This window comes from Arvicanthis niloticus, chromosome 20 (assembly GCF_011762505.2).
Source record: "Arvicanthis niloticus isolate mArvNil1 chromosome 20, mArvNil1.pat.X, whole genome shotgun sequence".
In the NCBI taxonomy this organism is placed as follows: domain Eukaryota; kingdom Metazoa; phylum Chordata; class Mammalia; order Rodentia; family Muridae; genus Arvicanthis; species Arvicanthis niloticus.
The window spans coordinates 35,107,980-35,129,027 of NC_047677.1; the positions used below are offsets into that span (position 1 = coordinate 35,107,980).

The 21,048-nt window shown below is 47.8% G+C and overlaps 1 protein-coding gene across 1 annotated transcript in view; it reads left to right on the forward strand.

Moving 5' to 3' along the window:
• The window catches only part of Ccdc6 (coiled-coil domain containing 6), a 98,056-nt gene that overhangs the window by 36,962 nt on the left and 40,046 nt on the right, over positions 1–21,048 (forward strand). Inside the window, exon 2 of the mRNA XM_034524492.2 lies at positions 8,411–8,560. Within this exon, the coding sequence (XP_034380383.1) occupies positions 8,411–8,560 (150 nt within the window). The remainder of the gene's footprint in view (positions 1–8,410; positions 8,561–21,048) is intronic.

A 21,048-nucleotide genomic window follows, 5' to 3' on the forward strand; every position in this document is an offset into this window, starting at 1 on the left:
ATTTTCTGAATTAGTGATTTGGGCAACCCATTGTGGGTGGTACCGTCCCTGGGCTGGTGGTCCTGGGATCTATAAGAAAGCAGACTGAGCAAGTCACGGAGAGCAAGCCAGTAAGCAGCACCCCTCCATGGCCTCTGGTTCCTGCCCTGTTTGCGTTCTTGTCCCGACTTCCTACAATGATGAACTGTGCTGTGGAAGCGTAAGCCAGACGCAGCCTCTCCTCCCCAAGTTGCTTTTAGGTCATGGTGTTTCATCACAGCAATGGAAACCCTGAGTAAGAGTGCATATATTAATTCTGACATTCCCACACGCCTGTCTGAAATGCATTTTAGGTAATACCCTTTATTTTCTCTTGGCACTTTCCACTCAGCTGATCCCTGTATTTCTCACCTGGTTCTCTACTTCCAGGCTTTCTGTTTTCGGTAAGTTTCTAGAACTGTCAGTTCAAGCCAGCTCCCCCAGGTCTCTGTAATGTGTGATCTATTCTGTTAGGCTTCTATTATGTATGCTACTGTTTTGGATTTATTCATTTTATAATATGTCTCAATACCCAGGGGAAAGCCTTCTCACCATGGTTATATAACTTTTGGCTAATGTTTTTATTATGTAGTATTTTACTCAGACAAAATAAATGAACTGTAAGACACGTGCAAGTTTCAAAGCACAAGAAGAACTGGATCTCTCTGGTCTGCAAGCCACGATGGTTCCCACAGACATGGGTGCCTGTCTTCTGAAATACCCCATGTTATCCCCACCCTTTATTCCACATGGAGATACCTAAGTCAGTTACTTTCCAAAATCTATTTTTTAAGTGGGTGTGAGCACTCACATGGTTGCAGTACCTGGAGAAGACAGAAGAGGGTGTCAGATCTCCTGTGACTATAGGCAGTTGTGAACTGCCTAACCTGGCTGCTAGGAACTCAGGGCCTCTGCAGGAACCAAGCACTCTTAACTGCTGAGCTGGCTCTCCAGCCCCTCTCGAGATCAGTTCATCCCCTTGTAGTTTTTTGTTTGTTTGTTTGTTTGTTTGTTTGTTTTTGATTCAGCACTGTTTCTTAGGTTGGTTCATGATGTATTTAGCTTTCTTTGGACTTAACTGCCTTCTGGTTCGTTTGAATCTGACTAGGTATTTGAGGGGTTCATGGTCACAGAGAAGCTATTTCTTGCTGCACAAGGCAATATTTTTCCAGGCAGCTATGCAGACTCGGCTTGGTGCCCTAGAGAGAGTAACAATATTTAGTTTTTCAGAGCACCTGGCCCGTTTCACACTGCCATCTGTATTAAGTGGAGAATTCTTATGGATCTGTATTCTTGTCAAGATTTGATATATATATATTTATTTATTTTAATCTAGCATCTTAATTCTCACCGATCTAGAGTGTGCAGGTGGTGGTCTTAATTCGTACGTTGTTAGTTGTGTTGGAGGACGATTGTGGCTGTTTGAACTGGTCCTTCGTGTCGTCGGTAATATGGCCTACTTCGATCGTTTTTTCCCTACTGAAGTTGCTCTTAACAGTAACCTGGGAAGGTGGGTAGGAACCCCAGGTGGATGAATGACCCCTGTGGAAAAGCTCTTTGGTTCTGATTCTGGGGAACTGTCTCTAGTCTTCTCTATGAATTTTTGTTTCCTTCTGTCACATGAGGTCTGCCTGCTTCCAACTTACAGTTTTCTTTTCTGCCCCATCCTTTAGCCGGCCACACCCCTTAGCTGCCCCGCCTTCTCGCTAGCCCCACCTTTTAGCATTCTGTCATTGCTGTCGCAAACTCCGCAGTTCCTAAATCTGGAAGATCACATCCAAATCTTTTTCTCCTCATAGTTTTACCACTTGGTTTCTGTAATTGGATTTTTCTGATTCTTGTCATTCCCGAGTGAACGGTAAACATTGTGCCTGTGCCCGCTGGAGCCGGCATCGTTCATACCGTGCCGCCCCCTCTGTCTGGGCATCCAGCTAAGGCTGAATGGTGCAGTTTGCCAGGATTGTATCTTTCCTTGCCCTGTAGGCTGTAGATTCTTTCAGCTGAGGGCTTCTCTCGTGTCCAGGGCCTGTGGCACACACCCTCCCAGGCCTCAGGTTCCATCTCTAAGCTTTGGGAGTCTTCGTGCACCTGGCCTGTAATGTCTGGGGAGACTGAATCGTCGTGGGTTGCTCCTCGTGGCTGGGCACACTGTGAAGACTGAGTCTGGCTCTTGGTTCCTCGGGGAGTGCTGGGAGGTGCAGCCTGGAGAACAGCCTTTTCCACGTATCTGCTGCCCTCCTCCTCTGGTACCAAAACTCTGTGTCAAGTCTTGGGCAGCAGAGAGCTCCCTGCCTGTCCCCCAGGTGGCTTATGTGTGTATGTAACCACGGGCCACTTTATTTATTTACCTATTAACATAGGGTCTCACTATATGACCCTGGCTGCCCTAGAACTTGCATCATAGACCTGTCCGGCCTGGTAACTCACAGATACACCTGCCTCTTCCTCTTGAGGGCTGGGTTAAGAGGTGTGAGCCACCAGGTCCAAATCCACCTTGCTCGACCTTGAGAGAGATTCTCTCCCTGAACGTGCATCTTAACCAATTGATGAGATTGTCAGAGGAGCCCCAGGGATCCTCTTGTCTCAGACTCTGACAGATACCATCGTGGTCAGCTTTTTATGTGGGTGCCCGGCTCGGCAGAGCCCAGTCCTTGAGTTTGTATGGCAGGTGTTTAACCAACCAAGCCATCTCTCCAGCCCAGCCGAATCATCTCTGTGTGTCTGCAAACCACCTCAGGCAGAGGAGGTGGCGTTTGCACTTAATAAAGGAGAAAACAGTGCCTTGAGGGAATCCTGACCCCACTGGGGCCACACAGTTAGAAGAGGACACATACCTACTTTGTGAAGCAGGTGGCCGGACTAGGGTCTCGCACGGAATATGAACCTCCCCAAAAGTCTGCTTGTCACTCATCTGTTGGACCAGTCCAGTTCATAGGTTCATGATGCACCCACACAGGTAAGCCAGGATCTCATTTTGAGTCACTTGTAGATTTGATGGTGTTGAATTCATAGAGATGGGACACTAGCCTTTCTCTGTAGCTCATTTGACAAGCACCCACAGGCTGATAAAACTTGGAAACTGTTAGTTTTTTTTTTTTTTTTTTTTTAAGTCTCAAGATCTTGAGAGTTCTCGATATCTGGAAAGCAAGCATGGGCATTGTCTGTCTTTCTGTCCTACAGTCCTTAGGACCATGGTTTGGGATGGAGTCTGAGCATAGTAGCACTGTAGCTGCATGTCTGTTTGTCTGTCTGTCCATTCATCGGTCTTTCTGTGTGTGTCCTGAAATAGAATTAATTAGTGCTTTAATTTGTCGGTTGCTTTTGCTGCAGGCTAGTAGGTAGGATAGGGAGGGAGCGTCCGTCAGCCGCCACGGACAGGCGGACAGGAGGACAGGCGAGGAATCGTAATTTGAGTGTGGAAACCAGAATCTTCTCTTTGAGCATTGCCTTGGAATGGCGGTATATCTGGCCTGTGTCTGGTGTCACTGACAGACTCAAACAGATTTTCTGCAGAAAAGTGGCTTGTGTTGATAAACCTATTGGTATAACCAGTTTGTAAGCTAATCCCATAAGACCCGCCAGCTGTCAGTCGCAAGGGATCCCGGTTAAATTCTGAGCATCTGCTGGGGCAGTCAATAAATGCAAGATGCACCTCACACATAACAGTTCAGAAAGAATGGGGTTTTACCCGGTTGTCTGGCAGTTGTTCTTTCTGACCTAACGATATGTTATCAGATGCCAATCAAACTAAGGTGGGTTTTTTTTTTTTGTTTGTTTGTTTTTTTGTTTTTTGGCCGGGGGTGGGGAGTTGGTATTGTTGTTATCTTTTGAGACACAGAACTCTGTAGCCCAGGATAGCCTGGAACTCATCTCACTATGTAGCCCATGTTTAGTTCCCCAACTGCTGAGCTTTTTAAAACTTAGATCTTGGGATGGCAAGGTGGCTCAGAAAACAGGGGAGCATGTTATTAAGACTGACAATCTGATTGTAAAACCAAAACCAAAAAAAAAAGACTGACAATCTGAATTTTAATTCCTGGAACTCAGATGATGGACTCCCACAAAGATGGCCTCTGACCCATACAGCTTGACAGGGCATAAGTCGTCTCCCCCCCCCCCCCCCCGAGATTAAATTTAGATCAATAGTGACTAGACAACAGGATAGCAAATTTGAAATTCTATTATTCTTTCTGGGTGCATGTGTGTCTGTGTAGCAGTTGTAGGCCTGGTGCTTGTAGGGATCTACTTTGGAACTAGAGTTATTATTGTCTGCAGCACTGCTGTCAAATCTCTGCCCAAGCGGCGGTAACGTGGGAAGATCCCATCTGAGGGTCACTCCAGGCTTGCTCTTCCTGCAGAGTTGGTAACACCCCCCCCCCCCTTGTATCCACTGCTGTTACATTGGAGTTGTTTTGGATAGGGTAGGAAAATCATGGTGGGAAGAGACTGTGTGGTCCATTTTAACATACAGACACTTGAGTGCTCACAGCTGGGACGAGGCCATCATGTTTCCCAGCCCCATCCATGGCTGATCACTCGGAAGCCCTCATTTCTAAGCAGCTAGGTTCCTACTGGTTATAGAAACGGAATAGTGTAGTTCTCAGTTCTGGGAAGGACTGAAGGAGCTGAAGGGGTTTGCAACCCCATAGGAAGAACAGCATTAACTAACTGGACCCCCCAGAGCTCCCAGGGACTAAACCACTAACCAAAGAATACACATGAAAGGACCCATGGCTCCAGCTACATATGGAGCAGAGGATGGCCTTGTCGGACATCAATGGAGGGGAGGCCCTTGGTCCTGAGGAGGCTCGATGTCCCAGCGTAGGGGGATGCTAGGGTGGTGAGGCAGGAGTGGGTGGGGGAGCACCCTCATAGAGGCAGGGGGAGGTGGAGAGAGACCGCATGGGGGGTTTGCAGAGGGAAGACGGAGAAGGGGGACAACATTTGAAAGTAAATAAAAAAATAACAACAAAAGTCCTACAAACGCACAAAGCAACATTTTCTGACGTGCTTATTTACATTTTGAGTTGAGACTCACAGAGTGACAGAACCTTGATCTGTCCAGCTTTGAGATGCAGTTTTGAACTCACACACACTTAGGGCACTGAGATTTTCAAGCGTTTCTGATTTACAGGGGAAATAGCTGATATAACCAAAGGATGAGGTTTCAACAGGAACCTGATTTATCTCCCTCTGTCTTCCAGGGTCGAGTTGCCCAGCTTGCTCTTTGTTTTCATGCTGCTTTCTGTCTGTCTGTCCGTCCCGTTCCACACCCCCCACCCCCTTGTAGGGAACACATTGCAGGGATGACTGCGTTCAGATTAAGTACTAGGGCCTTTTAAGATTGGGATGTGAAGAACAAAGGGAAGACCAAAGTTGAGATGATGCTACACACTGGGTGAAAGCCCGCTGCAGTTTTGGGTGGACATGTATGTGCTCTCTGTGATGTGCAGCCTCCGTCCTGATCTGGTTTACCTATACATACGTGATACCGTCAGGATGCTGGATGCCATGTCAGACATTGTTCTCAGGCAGTGTTGAATACGTCTTACAATACATACATACATACTTACAAACAATATAATACATAATCTTCAATTACGAACTCATTCCTAACCCATGTAGTCAAATGGCCACAACTAGAACTTAGAACTGCCAGGAAACCTTAGCTGAAGGGACTCTCCATAAGCTCTGCGCACACACACACACACACACACACACACACCCAGCTTTTGAGACAAGGTCTTGTTGCATATTCTCAGGCTGTCCTTGAACTCATTATAATCCCGCCCCAGCCTCCCAAATGCTGGGATGTCATGTACCACCAGGATACCCAGCTTCAGATAATCTTCGGTGGGATAGTCTTTCATTTTTAAGCAGGGTTTCAGAGTAGCATTTTCTACTACTTGGCTTTCCCGTGGAAAAACTGACTACTCTGAAACAGTGAATACTTTTATTTGCCACAGACCCAGTTTCTGACTCCCCACTGCTTGCATCTTAAAACCTTGCTCCCTTGCCTGGGGAGAGCTGTGTAGAAAACACAACCTTATAAAAACATCCTTTGTTAATTGTTAAAACTTTCTTTGCTAAAGAGAGTCCCTTTTTTAATCAAAAGGACTTTTAGATGTATTCAGAGGACTCCACCCTTGTAGAAGGTGTGTTTTGGTGGCTGCTAGTATGTTCAGAAGAACTGTTGGTGCCGTCCAGTTCAAAGTACATTCCTCAGCTCTGCACGCAACCTGGGCACAGTGGAGGCCATTCCCCACTCTGGCAACCTCGAGGCCCTTACCTATCTTCAGAGTTCTCATTTACAAGGTATTGCAGTTTGTCATTCCTTTAACTTGACACGAAATGATGAGACAGGGTACCACACAGACGAAGGTTGAAGGCTGGTGGCCAGTGTCAGAAGTGTTCGCCGGAAGCCTCTACATTAGCTCTGTCAGCTGTAGGCCACGTGCACAGAGGAGCTGGTCAGCCCAGCCCGGTTGGAGCTTCCTTTACTGCTTGTGGTGAAATTCTCAGTCATTTAAGATAACGTGTGATCTTGTGTAAGTGGTAGAGGTGGGCTTGGTGCTGATGCTGGCTTGTGGCAATACCCTTTTGAAATCTAAGCCCAGCATCAGCTCTGCCAGCTGAGCAGAGTCCCCTCTGCCTTTCTCTCCCTTAACTGAATACTGAGAGCTGACCTGGGTTGGTCAGAGCCAGAAGAACCAGTAGCACTGTAGATGATAGTCTCAGATATCTAGGTCTGCAAATACTTGGGATTCTTGCCTATCACTTGAGCAGGAGATCTTGAAGCTTCTGGGAGAAGGGTAGCTGTTGATTGAAAAGATAGAAGTTGAGTTTTTAGCTATTTTCCTCGCCTGTTGCAGGAGGGAGAGATCATGCTAAAAGCTAGTGAAGTTAGAGGCATGTAAGGGAACCAGAGAGGACTCGGGGTCTGCTTCTGGTGTCCTCCGCTGCTCATGGGCTCTATAGCTGGTTGACCCTATTCACAATAGCCTTTCCAGGAACTTCATGCTAAAACGGTCTCTGAGTGCCTAGCGTTTGTGTAGTTCTGAGTTTCAGCCTTGAGTAATAAGAGTGCGTGTATCTGGCAGAACTTTTCTAGGGTCATTGATTGGATGGCGAGCCGAGGATGTATTGCCATTGAAACCATGACGTGTGTGTTGGGGACGCTGGTATGGGGAAGCTGGTATCTAGGTGGTGGTGGGCGTGGAGTGTGGCGGCTGTAGTCCCTTTCGGGGTGAAGGCGGTGGCTGCCTAGTGCCAGACTCTTTCCCTCTCCTTCTGGCTGTCTGGTGTCAGTAGAGGTGTGGGATTTATGCAGATCTCTCTCCCTGGACTTGGCTGTATGCACTTTCTGCTTACAAATGCCAACAACAGAATTAAAATGTCTATTTGAAATAGGAAGGGGCTGGAGAGATGGCTCAGCAGTTAAGCGCACCGACAGCCCTTCCCTGGGATCTTGGTTTGATTCCCAGCACCCACACAGTAGCTTACAGTAGTCTATATAGTCCCAGGGGATCCAGCACTTCTGGCTTCTCCAGGCCTTGCACACACACGACACAGACATCCACGCAGGCGAGCACCCACCCATACACACAAACCGACAACATCAAAACTTAAAAAAAAAAGAAAAAAAAAAAAAACAAAACAACTAAAGGGATGAATGTGGAGTAGTTTAAAATGTTGATGTCCTTTCCTTTGTGTCTGTTTCTTTCTACAAGGGATTTTCCTGGAATGGTAATGTTTTTGCTGTTTATGAAAGCTTTTGGGGAGATGTACTCATTGTTATCAACCCAGTACATCATGCCTGGCCCTTTTTGGTGGAGTGTTTGCAGTGTGTTTTCAGTTCAGTAATGCCTGCTTTGGCAAGCACCCCACCGTCCACCCGAGTTCCTAGCACAGAAAGTAAAATGTGAGCGTTCTCTTTGGTCTTCACCACCTGAGGATAAGTACTCTTCAGGACTCGGTGTCTCTCCTCTGTAACAGTTCCACGAACACACAGATGTGCTGAGGTCCATTCAAGATGGTGGCATTCGGGGAGGAGAGTGTTCGCTAGTCGGAGGCACAGCACAGGCTGTTAGGAGGGACTTTGCCTGTTTGTGTTTTGATCTTGGGATACTTCGTGAAATCCAGTCTTTGGTAACTTGACCTGCTGCTTTGAAGAAGGATCCTTCGCATTCCACGGAGGCCCCTGGGCTCCTAGTGAAGTTGTACCTGGTGCCTCTGCTGAAGTCTTCTGCTCTGTCTGTAGGGAGGTTCACATTTAAAAATAGAGCTCTCGTTAAAATAGGCACCTCTGGAAATAAGAGCTGTGTGCTACATTCGGGAAAATTCTGTGTTCTCACCATGTTCTTGTTTTGTTCTTTTAATTTTTTCCAAACAGCAAGCCAGGGCTGAGCAGGAAGAAGAATTCATCAGTAACACGTTATTCAAGAAAATCCAGGCCTTGCAGAAGGAGAAAGAAACCCTCGCCGTGAATTACGAGAAGGAAGAGGAGTTTCTAACCAATGAGCTCTCCCGGAAACTGATGCAGGTAAAGGGTCTCATTGATCTTCTCTGCCCCCCACGCTTGCCTTCCTCTCCCTCTCCAGGAGAAGCGGCATCATAGAGCATTTCGATCTACATGTGCCGGCGCAGTTGTCATCTGGGTTGGTGCAGTTTCGAAATACCAGGGAGTAGATCCTTCAGACAGTGGCTCTGGAGCCCACCTGCTCAGGAAGGGTGGGAGTGTGTTCTTTTGAGTCTTCACAAGATTGTGTGCACCAGCTAAGTACAGGTGAGGCTGAGCATGGGTAGTGTGTGGTGTCATGGAACTGCGGAGCTCAGCATCATGGGAAGATTCCTTTCTGTGTTGCTATTGCGTCTACAGTTGATTCACAGACATCTACTTAGCCTTAGGTCTCCTTAGCCTAAGGTCTTCTGTACTCAGATATGCAGATAGGAACTGAGGGCGTGTTCTAAGGGGCAAGCTGAGGGTTGTGTTTTGTTTTGTTTTTGTTTTTTGAGACAGGGTTTCTCTGTATAGCCCTGGCTATCCTGGAACTCACTCTGTAGACCAGGCTGGCCTTGAACTCAGAAATCTGCCTGCCTCTGCCTCCCAAGTGCTGGGATTAAAGGCGTGCGCCACCACCGCCCAGTGAGCTGTGGGTTATTGATCAGGTCATGCTGCTGCTGTTAGTCGTAGAGTGAAGCCACGCACAACACACACGTGGGTTTGGGTCTGCCTTAGGAACTCCTCCGCCTCCCTGCTTGTTTGTATCACAGAAGTTACTACCAGAATATAACTAAAACTCTATGGCACTGATCCCACTATGGTTCTCAACCTGTGGGTGGGGGTCCCTTTGTGGCTGAACGACCCCTCTCACAGGGGTCACCTGAGACTACCAGCAATACCAGACATTTACATTACTGTTCATAACAGTAACAAAAGTACAGTTATGAATTATCAAGGAAGTAGTTTTATGTTGGGGGGGGGTGTCGGTCACCACAACATGAGGAACTATATCAGTGAGTCACACACAGCATCAGGAAGGTTGAGAACCACTGTTCTTTGGAGACAGTGTGTATGCTAATTCCTATTAGTTTAAGAATAAATAAGGCCGGGCAGTGGTGGCGGCAGTGGTGGCGCACGCCTTTAATCCCAGCACTTGGGAGGCAGAGGCAGGTGGATTTCTGAGTTCGAGGCCAGCCTGATCTATAGAGTGAGTTCCAGGACAGCCAGGACTACACAGAGAAACCGTCTTGAAAAACCAAAAAGAAAAAAAGAAAAAGAAAAAGAATAAAAGAATACATAAGATGTGGAGATACAGGGAATAGAACATGCTTGTATTTCCCATTCACCAGCACCACTGGCAGGTTGCATTCACTAAGACGGAGAGCGTGCTTCAAGCGAGGTCCTCCCTAAGAAGATTTCGGTGGCTTGTCACCCTGCTGGGTTCTTACCTCCTCACAGAGCTTCCTCCAGGAAGCTTTGGTGTGCAGAGGCTTCAGCGTTAAGATCCGGGAAATCCCTTTCTTGCTTTTTCTTTCCTGGTCATCAATTAAAGACAATGCTACAGTTTGATTCCAGTGGTAGCTGTTGATCGGGGCCTGATACAGATACCCAAGGAACAGTGACTAGCAGATGCTCGTAGCAGAATGTTTTGCACAATTTTTCTTACATTATTCATTTGCATCGTGATATAGAAGAGAGGGGAGTTTAATCTGACTTGCTGTGACCCATGTTGTCAATAGTAGACGGTTTATCCTTTATGCTGTTTCTAGACGTGTAGGGACACGGTTACAGTTTGATTCTCCTGTGTTTAGCTGTGTCCGTCAGCCGTCTCCATTTTTACCAATTCAAGAAGCCCACTTTCTTACTGAACTTACACTGTTAGAATTTGGCTGACTTGTGTTAACAGTGAGAAGCTGGCTATTGAGTTTGTTTTCTCTAAAGATACTCACGTCTGTGTTTGTAATTGGCCTCCTATTGACCCTCCACAGCTCACTGCCTTTCCGGTAACGTTAGTGCTCTTCAGACAAGATACAAAAAAAAAAGTAAATATAAGAGCCGTGGGAAGCGGCCATAGTGGGACGCCAGGCACAAAATGGCTTGGACCTCAGACACGACCTCCCAGCGTTTTACAAACTCAACTCTACCCTAGAGAATGGTGGTGATTGTCTTCACAATCCTTCAATCTAAATACACACGTCTTAAGAAACTAAGCCCATGCCCCCAGAACTGATGCTGTCTGCCCTGCAAAGTAGTGTGGGGCCTGAGACTTGATATGGGAGTGTCTGGCGTCCACCCTCAGTCACAGCAGAGCGTGGTCAGCAGATATGTCTCAGAGCACACTGCCCGACTCTCCCATTGGCTGGAGAGGTACTTAGCATGTTCCTAGACACTTTCTCAAGAGCTTTTGGCCTGGGTTTTAGACCTGTAGTTGGCAGTCTGTTGTCTGCTTGCCTAATGTTGTGAACAACACTGTGAGGCGTTGCACACCTTAGCACCCCACAACATCAGTCTCCTCCATCTCCAGAATGTTTTCAAACTGAAACTCCTAACCCATGAACCATACTGCCTCAGCCTCTTCCGGCTCTTGGGATTTTGAAGGCATTGAGTAGCCTGTTGCTTGATGGTGGATGCCTCTGGCTCATCTCCAAGTGGGGTTCATTTTATGGTTTTTTAAAAACCTGTCCTGTTAGACATCACCCATGATGGTTGGTCTTAGTTGAATACTTGACGGGATTTAGAATGAGCATAGGAGAGGCTAGAGAGATGGCTCAGCGGTTAAATGCACTGACTGCTCTTCCAGAGGACCTGAGTTCAGTTCCCAGCAACCACATGGTGGCTCACACCCATCTATAATGGGATCTGATGCCCTCTTCTGGTGTGTCTGAGGACAGCTACAGTGTACTCACATGCAGAAAATAAGTAAGTAATTTTTAAAAGAATGAGCATAGGAGATACTCAGTGAGACCATTTCCACACAGGCTTAACTGAGGCGGGAAGACCTCCCCTGATTGGTTGGCGTCATCCCCATGGGCCTGGAGAAAGTGAACTAAGTAGCAGATTAAATCTGTTTTCTACCTGAGGTACAGCGGGAGTAGCTTCTCCACACGCTCACTGCCACACCCTTCAGTATGATGGACGGATCTCCCTCAAACCATGAGCCAGGCGTTTCATCATAGCAAATAATGAGCAAAGCACACAGATGCCCAAGAACCTGCTCCATGGTTGGTCGTTCTGCGGATTCATAGCTACAGGACAGTGCTGCCTGGCTTTGAACCCCACTCTCCAGGCTTTTGGCACATATTATCCTAATGGATTCAACCGGTCCTTTGTGGAATCCGCAGACTCTGAAACCACCCAATGTGGAAACAACTTTTTCCATCTGGAAGTTTTTTTAGGGTAATTGATGCCAGTAGGCTTTTCCAACTGTGTAATTAATTTAATATGGCTTTCTAGGTGTTCACTTCTGTTGACGGTGTTTTTGAAATAAAAAGCTGGCTAAGGGGAATGGTGGTGTCGGCGCCGTTGACAGACGCATGGCAGAATTTATTGTGCTTAGTGTGTTTCACCGAAGGCCACTTGACACCCATTTATGGGACAGTGTGGCTTCTTTGTGGTGATTGGACATTTTCAAAATTCATATTTCAAAGAGATTCCGGAGAACAAAAGAGACTTGTTAGTTGAGGTCCAGTGGCCATCTGCCTGCCTCTGCCTCACCTCCAGGGGTTGAAGGGAGTGTCACCACTACATCTGGTCCTGAGATGCCTTTAAAAACAAAATTCAGTTCATGTAATTGTAGGTGACAGCCCTTGAGACTACCAACCTGGGAAAAGCAGATAAAGCTAAATCCTCAGTAAAGCAAGCTACACATGACACACACAGCCTGCAGCAGGTAGCTCTTTTTCTCTTGGGGAGGTGAGAGAGGCAGAGGCCAGATCCCCTGTGACTGTAATTAACAGAGGACCAAACCTGGGTCCTCTGTCAGAGCAACAAGTGCTTTTAACCTCTGCCACATCTTGTGAAAGCTTTATTCTAGGAAATTTGCATCTTCCTGAGCCCAAAGTGTGGGACTGGCTTTTTGATCCGTAAAAGACTGACCTATAAGAAAAGTAATCTGGGGGAGGATACAGAGTTAATTTGCTCTGCTGCCCTCAGAAAGGGGCCGTCAAATATTTGCAGTTAAAATGTTTACAATGTTCTCATGAGCAAACTCTAGGCCAGACTTTGATATGAGCTATGCTAGATAAAAGGCAGTTCTCCAAAATGTCAGCAGTACCTCTGCTGGGTGCTGAGCACACAGTCTGTTATTTATTAATTTGATAACTTTCAAGGGAGGGTCTTGATTGTACCCCAGTTCATGATTCTCCTGCCTCAGCCTTCAAGTGCTGAGACCACGGGCACGCACCACCATACCCAGCTAGACTATAGTCATCGCTTGTGTGCGTCTTTTCTTACTGTATACGAGCTACATGCATTTCTGTAGCTAGACACTTTGTGAACGGGATTTAAAAGTTCGGTCAGCTGCATGTCCTGGCCCTTTTGAAAACTCCTCCTGCCCCCTGACTTCAGCCCTCAGAGCCCTGCTGTTGAGGTCAGGAGTTGTATTGAGGCCCCAGGGTCAGGCTGGCTCGTGGGCAGTAGAAGGTTCTCACTTGGCTCCCATCATCAAGAGTGAGTGTATTCGGAATGCCTGGTGGGATTCACTCGGCTGATCCTCTATTGCTAAAAGCAAACTTCCTGACTGCCCTGGTTGGCTTGGCTTTAGCAACTCTCCCACCGGATGCATCAGGTTCATTTCCTGTGTGTATGCTTGTGTCTGTCTGTCTGCATCTGTCTGTCTGTCTGTCACCCTGTTTCTGATTGTTGCCTTCACTACTCTCTGTAAATAGGATGCTACAAAAAGTCAGAGAGTATTTCGGGTCCCGGTCCTTCACCATAGAATAATTGAGGGTAGTAAGGAATGCTACATACTACATATCCCTCTGTCTTAGTTAGGGTTTTCCTGCTGTGAACAGACACCATGACCAAGGCAACTCGTAGACAACATTTAATTGTGACTAGCTTACTGGTTCAGAGGTTCAGTCCATTATCAATCAAGGTAGGAGCATGGCAGCATCCAGGCAGGCATGGTGCAGGAGGAGCTGAGAGTTCTACATCTTCATCTGAAGGCTGCTAGCAGAAGACTGGCTTCCAGGCAGCTAGGAGGAGGGTCTGAAAGCCCATGCCCACAGTGACATACCTACTCCAACAAGGCCACACCTAATAGTGCCACTTCCCGGGCCAAGCATATACAAACCATGACACCCTTGGTTTTTAAGACCTATTGCAGTTTTCAAGTTGTATACTTTAAAATAACAAATAGGTTTATGGTCTTGTACCTTTGATCTGCACTTGAAATAGAATCTGGCCCAGGGGAAGTGTGGGTGTTCTAGCTAGAATTGACTGTATAGTCTTTCTATTTTTTAATCACGTCTGTATATGTGTGTTTTAAGTGCGTGTTCGTGCATGTGAATATGCCCAGCATGGGTGCTGGGAACTGCTCTTGGGTTCTCTGCTAGAGCTGGGGGTGCCCTTAACTGCTGAACCATCATCTCTGCAGCCTCTGATATGTCAATTTTGTTACCGACTTGGTCCCTGAGTTTAGAATACCTTCCAGAAGTAAAGCAGTAGAAGCAGTTTCCTGTCATCTCTAGGAACATGGATGAAAGTTTCATGCAGAACTGATGATGAAGCCTCCGGGACTAGGAGGTTGTCCAAGTGCTTAGGTGGGTGTGGCCACCTCACAGAAGATTGACAGCAGGTGCTTCAGATGGACATCTCGGGGAAGATGGTGGCAAGTGCTTCAGACGGTAACCATGCAGAAGATGGATCCAGAGCACTTCAGACTGGCACCACGCAGCATCCTTCCATTGTCTTTACAAGGGAACGGAGATGGGAAGGAGACAGAAGTACCTAGGAGTTCTCATTGGCACAGATAGCACTGCTGTGTCAGCTGGTATGAAAATGGCCGCCATCGGCTCTTATGTTTGAATGCTTGATCCTTGGTTGGTACCTGTTTGGGAAGCAAGGCGGTCTGGCTAGAGGAAGTGTGTCGCTGGGGACAAGTTGTGAAGAGGGAGAAGAGGCAACTTGCTTTCCCACCCCTGAGACAAAGCACCGTGACCCATGCAACTTACAAAAGAAAGCATTAGGTTGGGCTCGCTCCCATGCCTTCCTCTCCCCCACAGAGAGGCTGTGTCTCCTTCCAGCGCCACCAGATGGGTGTATTTCTTTTTTTCCAGAACCCTTGTGCCTCTGAATAGCCTGGTGTGTCCACAAGCACTGGGCATGAGCAAAGACTCCAGCCCGTCCTCTACAAAGATGCACACCAGGATTTGAGGCATTTCCTGCCAGCTCCACGAAGGTGGTCATGCATTCCATTGGGTTCCTGCAGACAGACAGACAGCTAAGTTGCACGATAGACTGATGCTTACAGGAAACTGTTTTGTTAATTTCAGTGTCACCAAGGTCAAGAATGTCTTTGCATCCATTCAGATGACAACTTCACCTCCTGTGAGGGAGGAGAAGAAGCCTTGATGTATGTCTTTCATTAAGTGGACTGGACCCATGGTCCTTGTGCCCAGTGGTGTTCAGAGATAATACTTGACCAAGGGGAGATTGCTTTCACATTATAGCAAAACAGTTGGAAGATTTGTTTTCGTAGTCACTTCCCATTCCGGGACTCTCCGCTCTGTCTGGTTTTCATTTCCTTCCATGGAGCGAAGGTCTTTTTTTTTTTTTAAAATACGTTCCATTCACAAAACAGCTGCAAGGAGCTGCCGGATTGTTTAAACTGCATTTGAAATGCCACAGACCCACCAGTGGCCAAAGTATAAATCCTAATTCCCCTGTAAATAGCATGCCAGGCAGCTCTCAGCAGAATGGGATCAGCTTCAGGACTAGAGAAACCGACAAAGCTCTTAAGTAATAAAGCATCGCAGAGTGGCCGGAGCGCTGGGTGCAATTCCAGCGGACCTGGGTTCGATTTCCAGCACCCACATCGTGGCTTACAAGCACCTACAATTCCAGTTCTAGGGGATCTAACTCACTCTGTCCTCCATAGGCACTGAACACATGTGTTATGCGTATATACACACATGTTGACAACGCGTAAATAAATGAAAAACCCAACATGGACAGGTTTCCCTGAAAGTCTGTGCATGTGTCTTCACGCGTGCGGTGAGTCGCCAAGTGGGTCAGATGGCTCCGTGCCGCCTTCGACATCAAATATGAGGTAGAGTAGATCTCAGCGGTGAAATAAAGGTTCAAAGGAAACTAAAAATTATTAGGTAAAGCCAGGGCAAGAGCTTGCTGGACTCAGGAGGGGGCGGGAAGCATCATTATTCCCAGTTGAAATTGTAAGTTTGTGTCGTGACAGACAGTTGACCCGTCTCTGGATGAGCTTGAGCGGTCAGTAGGAACACCTTTCAAACAAAGAGGCTCCCAAGAGACCCACAGGCACAGGCCCCTATGGCTGGAAAAGCAGTTCCTGTCATTGAAAGTGGGAATGCAGCTGGCAGAGTAGGTTGACGTAGAAAGAAGGTGGGAAGCAGAGTTGAGATGTCTAGACTCTGGATGGACAGAGCAGGCCTTTGGGCAGAGGGCCCGGCTCAGTGGAGACATCTGGCCGAGAGACAGTAAGGAAGGGGCGGGGTTGTTGTCCTTAGAACTTACTATAGGAATCAACACCATTGCTAGGAGATGTGCCCAGAGAAGAGGGTCCAAGACCACAGAAGATAAAGTGGGAAAGCCACAGAGTGGGGGGCAAGGTGTCTGACACACACAGCTGTTGTGGAACTGCAGTACAGACAGACAGCTGGGAGGCGAAAGAGCAAGGAACTGGACCACAGTGCTCTCGTTGGTAGACAGCTAAAATGAGTCCCAAGTGAGAAAGTCCTGAACCCACCGGTAATCAGGAAAGGATGCCAACTTCATATCTCACTCCACCCAGCAGAGTAGGGAAACCGCTGTGGTGTCTTTGGAAAGGATTTGCATTTCCTAAATAAGCCGGAAATCTCACTTCCCTACAATGGTAGCAGCTACGTTCCTGCCTGTTCCTGCCTGGGGGCTGCACGTGTCGGTGTGTTTACTCCAGCCCCGGAGAAGAGGTTCTGTTGTCTACCTCTCCTGAGGTCCACCCACCAGGAGGATCTCGGTGTTTGTGACCAGCAGAGGATGAGGATTGCTTACTCGGCGAGTTGCCGCTCAACGTGATGAGGACATGAGAGCCGAGGTTTAACTCGTCATAAGTACATTGAGCAGAGGAAGCTGGGTAGAAAGAGCACAGAGTCAGGCAAAGCTGCTATCTAAATATATACAGGCATTAAAAAAAAAAGAAAAAAAGAAAAGATGAATAGATACAGGAAGTGACTCCCGTGAGCCTCACGCTGTGTAATTGAAGGTTGACACCATCACCACCATCTTGTTCTTGGTAGTGATTTGGCACCCTCATTATGGTGTCCTTCGTACAGACCGAGTTGTTGAACTCAATCTTAAGGCTTAGTCTAAGGCAGACAGGTACACAAAGTGGAGGTGCCACCATTCATACGGCCACTGTGTGAGCTTTCTAGGTGTTCTGGAGTAAAGAGTCCCGGTCTGCAGGCGTCCAGTCCTGGAAGGCTGGTACACAGGGCAGGTGGCAGCTTATGTCAGTGGTTATCAATCACCCTTTGGGGGGTGGCATATCAGATATCCCGCCTATCAGGATATTATAAGCCATAGCAGTAGCAAAGTTAGATTTAGGAAGTAGCAGTGAAAATCGTTTTATGGTTTAATGTAACACGAGGAGCTGTATTAAAAGGTCCCAGCATTACGAAGGTTGAGAATCACTGCCTTACACCAGGGCTAAGGGCAAAAGGTTTGAAGGTAGAGACCCTTGCCTGGAACCCTGCCTTTCCTTCCCCCTTACCTGCAGGGCTTCTGGCTGTCTGCTTGCCAGCGAAGGCAAGCTTCCATCCCGTGCAGTGTTCAGGGTCACAGTTCTTAAGCCAAATGAGGGCAATAAATAGAGCAGGTTACCCAGGAAGTCAGGATGTGAGGGCGCCCTCATGCAGATTCCCTGCTTCGAGAAGGATGTGTGCTAAGACTGACACCAGCTGTCATTGAGACACACCGGAATAGCTAGTGTGCTGCCTGCAGGGCGAGGAGGGGGCACGTGGGGAGGCACCATGGAAGTCTGTCGAGCCGTCCCCCGGTGTTGCTGATTTGGCATGGGGGAGTCATGTTCTGCAGGAAAGGATAAGGTGGCAGGTACTTGGGGTGAGAGTGGAGCCACTTTCGGGTAGGAACTGGCCTGTGTGACTAGCAACATTGCCACCTTTACCTCTAGGCCTGAGTGAACTCCAAGAGTGTTTAACCAGACCAGTTTTATAATGTGGACTACAGGAAAAGACCTGGAAGTTTCGCCTCTGTGTATGTGTGTTTGGATACATGTATATGCATGTGTACATGTATGTGCAGGTGCAGGGTTGTCTCCATTAGATATCTGATACTTCCCTCAAAAGCTCTCCATTTTCTTTATATTCTCTCTCTCTCTCTCTCTCTCTCTCTCTCTCTCTCTCTCTCTCTGTGTGTGTGTGTGTGTGTGTGTGTGTGTACATACTGCCCCCTGCCTTCCACCTTGATTGAGACAAGGTCTCTGTTGTCCGCTGCTGTGTACACTGAATTTCCAGGGCTTTCCTGCATCTGCCCCCCACCTCTCTCAGGAACACTAGGATTACAGCTGGAGACTCATACTTGATGGCCTTACATGGGTTCTGGGGATTTGATGTCAGATCCCCACCCTTGGGCAGGAACTGCATCGCCACGAAGCCATCTGCCCAGCCCACTGTATTGGTAGGGAACAGGAAGTTGTACACAAAGCGGAGGGATTCCCGTTGAGTGTGGTACCTCAGGTCTCCTTGAGGAAGCTGGGTGGCACTCAGGTGCTGGTGAAGGCTGGAGACAGGGTGATACCCACATCACTGCTGTGCAGCCTTCGACCTGGCTGAGAACACTGTCACATAGAGGGCTAGCCAGCTGCAGCCTGTGTGGACACGTGTGGCATGTGATTCCCAGGAGGAGTGGTTGCAGCTTTTCATCCTGTTGCAGCAAGTTCTTCTGAGAGCACAAGGTTGTGCATGCTTGTCACCCAGCTCCTCAAGAGGCTGAGGCAGGAGGCTTACGTGTTCAAAGCTGACCTGAGCAACTGGGACCCTATCTTACCGTGGAACCTGCAAGGCAAGCATTCGTATGTATTGTGATTCCAGTTTCATAGATTTGCTCTTGTCAGTATTAACAGTATACACCACAACTAAGTGTTATGAGTTACTCCATAATCATTGGGATTGCCTTATACAGAGTCTACTTAAACCCTTGATCATGAAAAATTGCTTTATGCATATGTGTGCACACACCTGAGTGTGTGCATGTGTATTACATGCACACGTAACCTGGGGAGGTCAGAACAGGGCACCTCATCCCTTGGAATTGGAGTTGGTTCAGAGCCACTGTTTGGGTGCTGGGGACAGAGCTCACTCAGGTCCTTGTAAGAACTGTAAGCGGTCTTAACTGCTGTGCTGTCTCAGCCTCTAAACTTCAAACGACCCTTTTCAACCTCTTAGCAGTAGAGATGAATTAAGGAAGCAGGCACTCGGAGAGTTCGCCTGCTAACTTCTCTTGGCATTGTTTTATCTTTGGGTAAGAATTGCCCACCTTACTAGCAATGTGTGAAGGGCTCCATCAGGTTAGAAATGAAAAGGATGGATTTGAAATTTTCGCCCTTATTGGAGACAGAACAGAGAGGACCCTGGAGTTTATTTCTGGTGGCAGGTCTCAGGTCTGCCTCCAGCAGGGTTCTCTGGGAGGATAGGGGGAAGTGGTGATGGTAGTGTCCTGGGCAATGGTTTGAACCAGCAGTGGATTTGGGGTGTCTGACCAAGCCCAGGTTGGCTTGGATTGACGTGAGGAAGGTGGGTTGGGTGTCTCTTTCCTGAATGCTTATGAGATGAAGTGGGGGGAATTTCAGACATTTAGGACTTTGGATTATCTGATTACACCCCATGGAGGCATTCTTGGACATGGGGACGCACATCTAAACACAAGACTCCTTGAATTGTCCTCGCACGGTGTGCACATTACACACAGCTCGCGTGTGGTTCCAGTGTTTAGTAAACCTGTGATTTTGCTCTGATGTGAGGCAGATATGAAGCTTTCTACAGGTAGGGTTCTGTTAGCGCTCAACTTCAGATTTTGAAGAATTTGAGGGTTTTTAGGTTGGTAGTACTCAGCCTGAATGTGCCTGAAACAGAGAATTTATAACTTTTATCTCAGGCAGATTATCTGAGGCAAACTGTAGTGCTTTAGAAGTACTGCCTGCACCCCTTCCACCTCTCCCCCTCCCTGCTCCCTCCTCCCCCTCCCTGCTCCCTCCTCCCCCTCCCTCCTCCTCCTTCCCTGCTCCCTCCTCCCCCTCCCTGCTCCCTCCTCCCCCTCCCTCCTCCTCCTTCCCTGCTCCCTCCTCCCCCTCCCTGCTCCCTCCTCCCCCTCCCTGCTCCCTCCTCCCCCCTTGTACCCTTCCCCACTCCCTGCTACCTCCTCTCCCACTCCCTTCTCCCCACTTCATCTTAACCCACATCACATCAGGGTATAGGACATTCCTGTGCTTCTCTTTGACTGTATTTTCTCTCCCATTTTCTCTACTGAGAAACTCTGTGCCCTGCTCTAACTTGCCCTTCACCTGAGAGGTGACAGAAGGGAGCCGAAGCAGGCCGCTGTTTCTGCTCTCTCCCTGGGGGACAGTGACAGTTCAGCCCAGGGTAGCTCAACAGCTTCCGAATGGTCATTGCAACCTGAGGACCTTGTCCTGTTTTCCGTAGGGCATAGCTCTTAGCTGCACAGCCACCACGTCCTCTGTCCCCAGTCCACCGCAGTTGTTAGTGGAAACACCTCCCCGGTTATTGGCAGCAGCAGAACATCTGTCTAAATACGACTTCCTGCTGTCAGCCAGAGCCTCTCTGTTCTCGGATTAACATTCTCTGACAGATGATTCTTGTTGGGCCAGAATCCTTTCCCGAGTTAGATTCCATTCTTTATTGTTTTAAATGACCTGGGGCAGAAGCAATAATTCATTCTCTCTCTCTCTCTCTCTCTCTCTCTCTCTCTCTCTCTCTCTCTCTCTCTCTCTCTCTCTATTTTAAGGAAAAGAAAAAGGAGCCGTTTCTAGCTAATAAAATGTTGGCAGTTGAAAATGTGTCGGAAGATATATTTAGAAACACCTTTATGCAAATAGATTAATGGCTTACAACTCAAGTGCCTCTTGCCTTTAACTCATAGACAAACCTAATGTTGCTAGTCCTTAACGGTGGGCTTACCTATCACCGGCATCATACCTGCACACCACACATCCCCAGAATGGTAGTTCTTGGTGAAGGTGGCCCTTGCTTATTTTTTGCTCAGGAATTCCTCTGGGTCCAACTTCAGATGCTCTTCTTGAGTCGTGTGTCCGTCCCCCC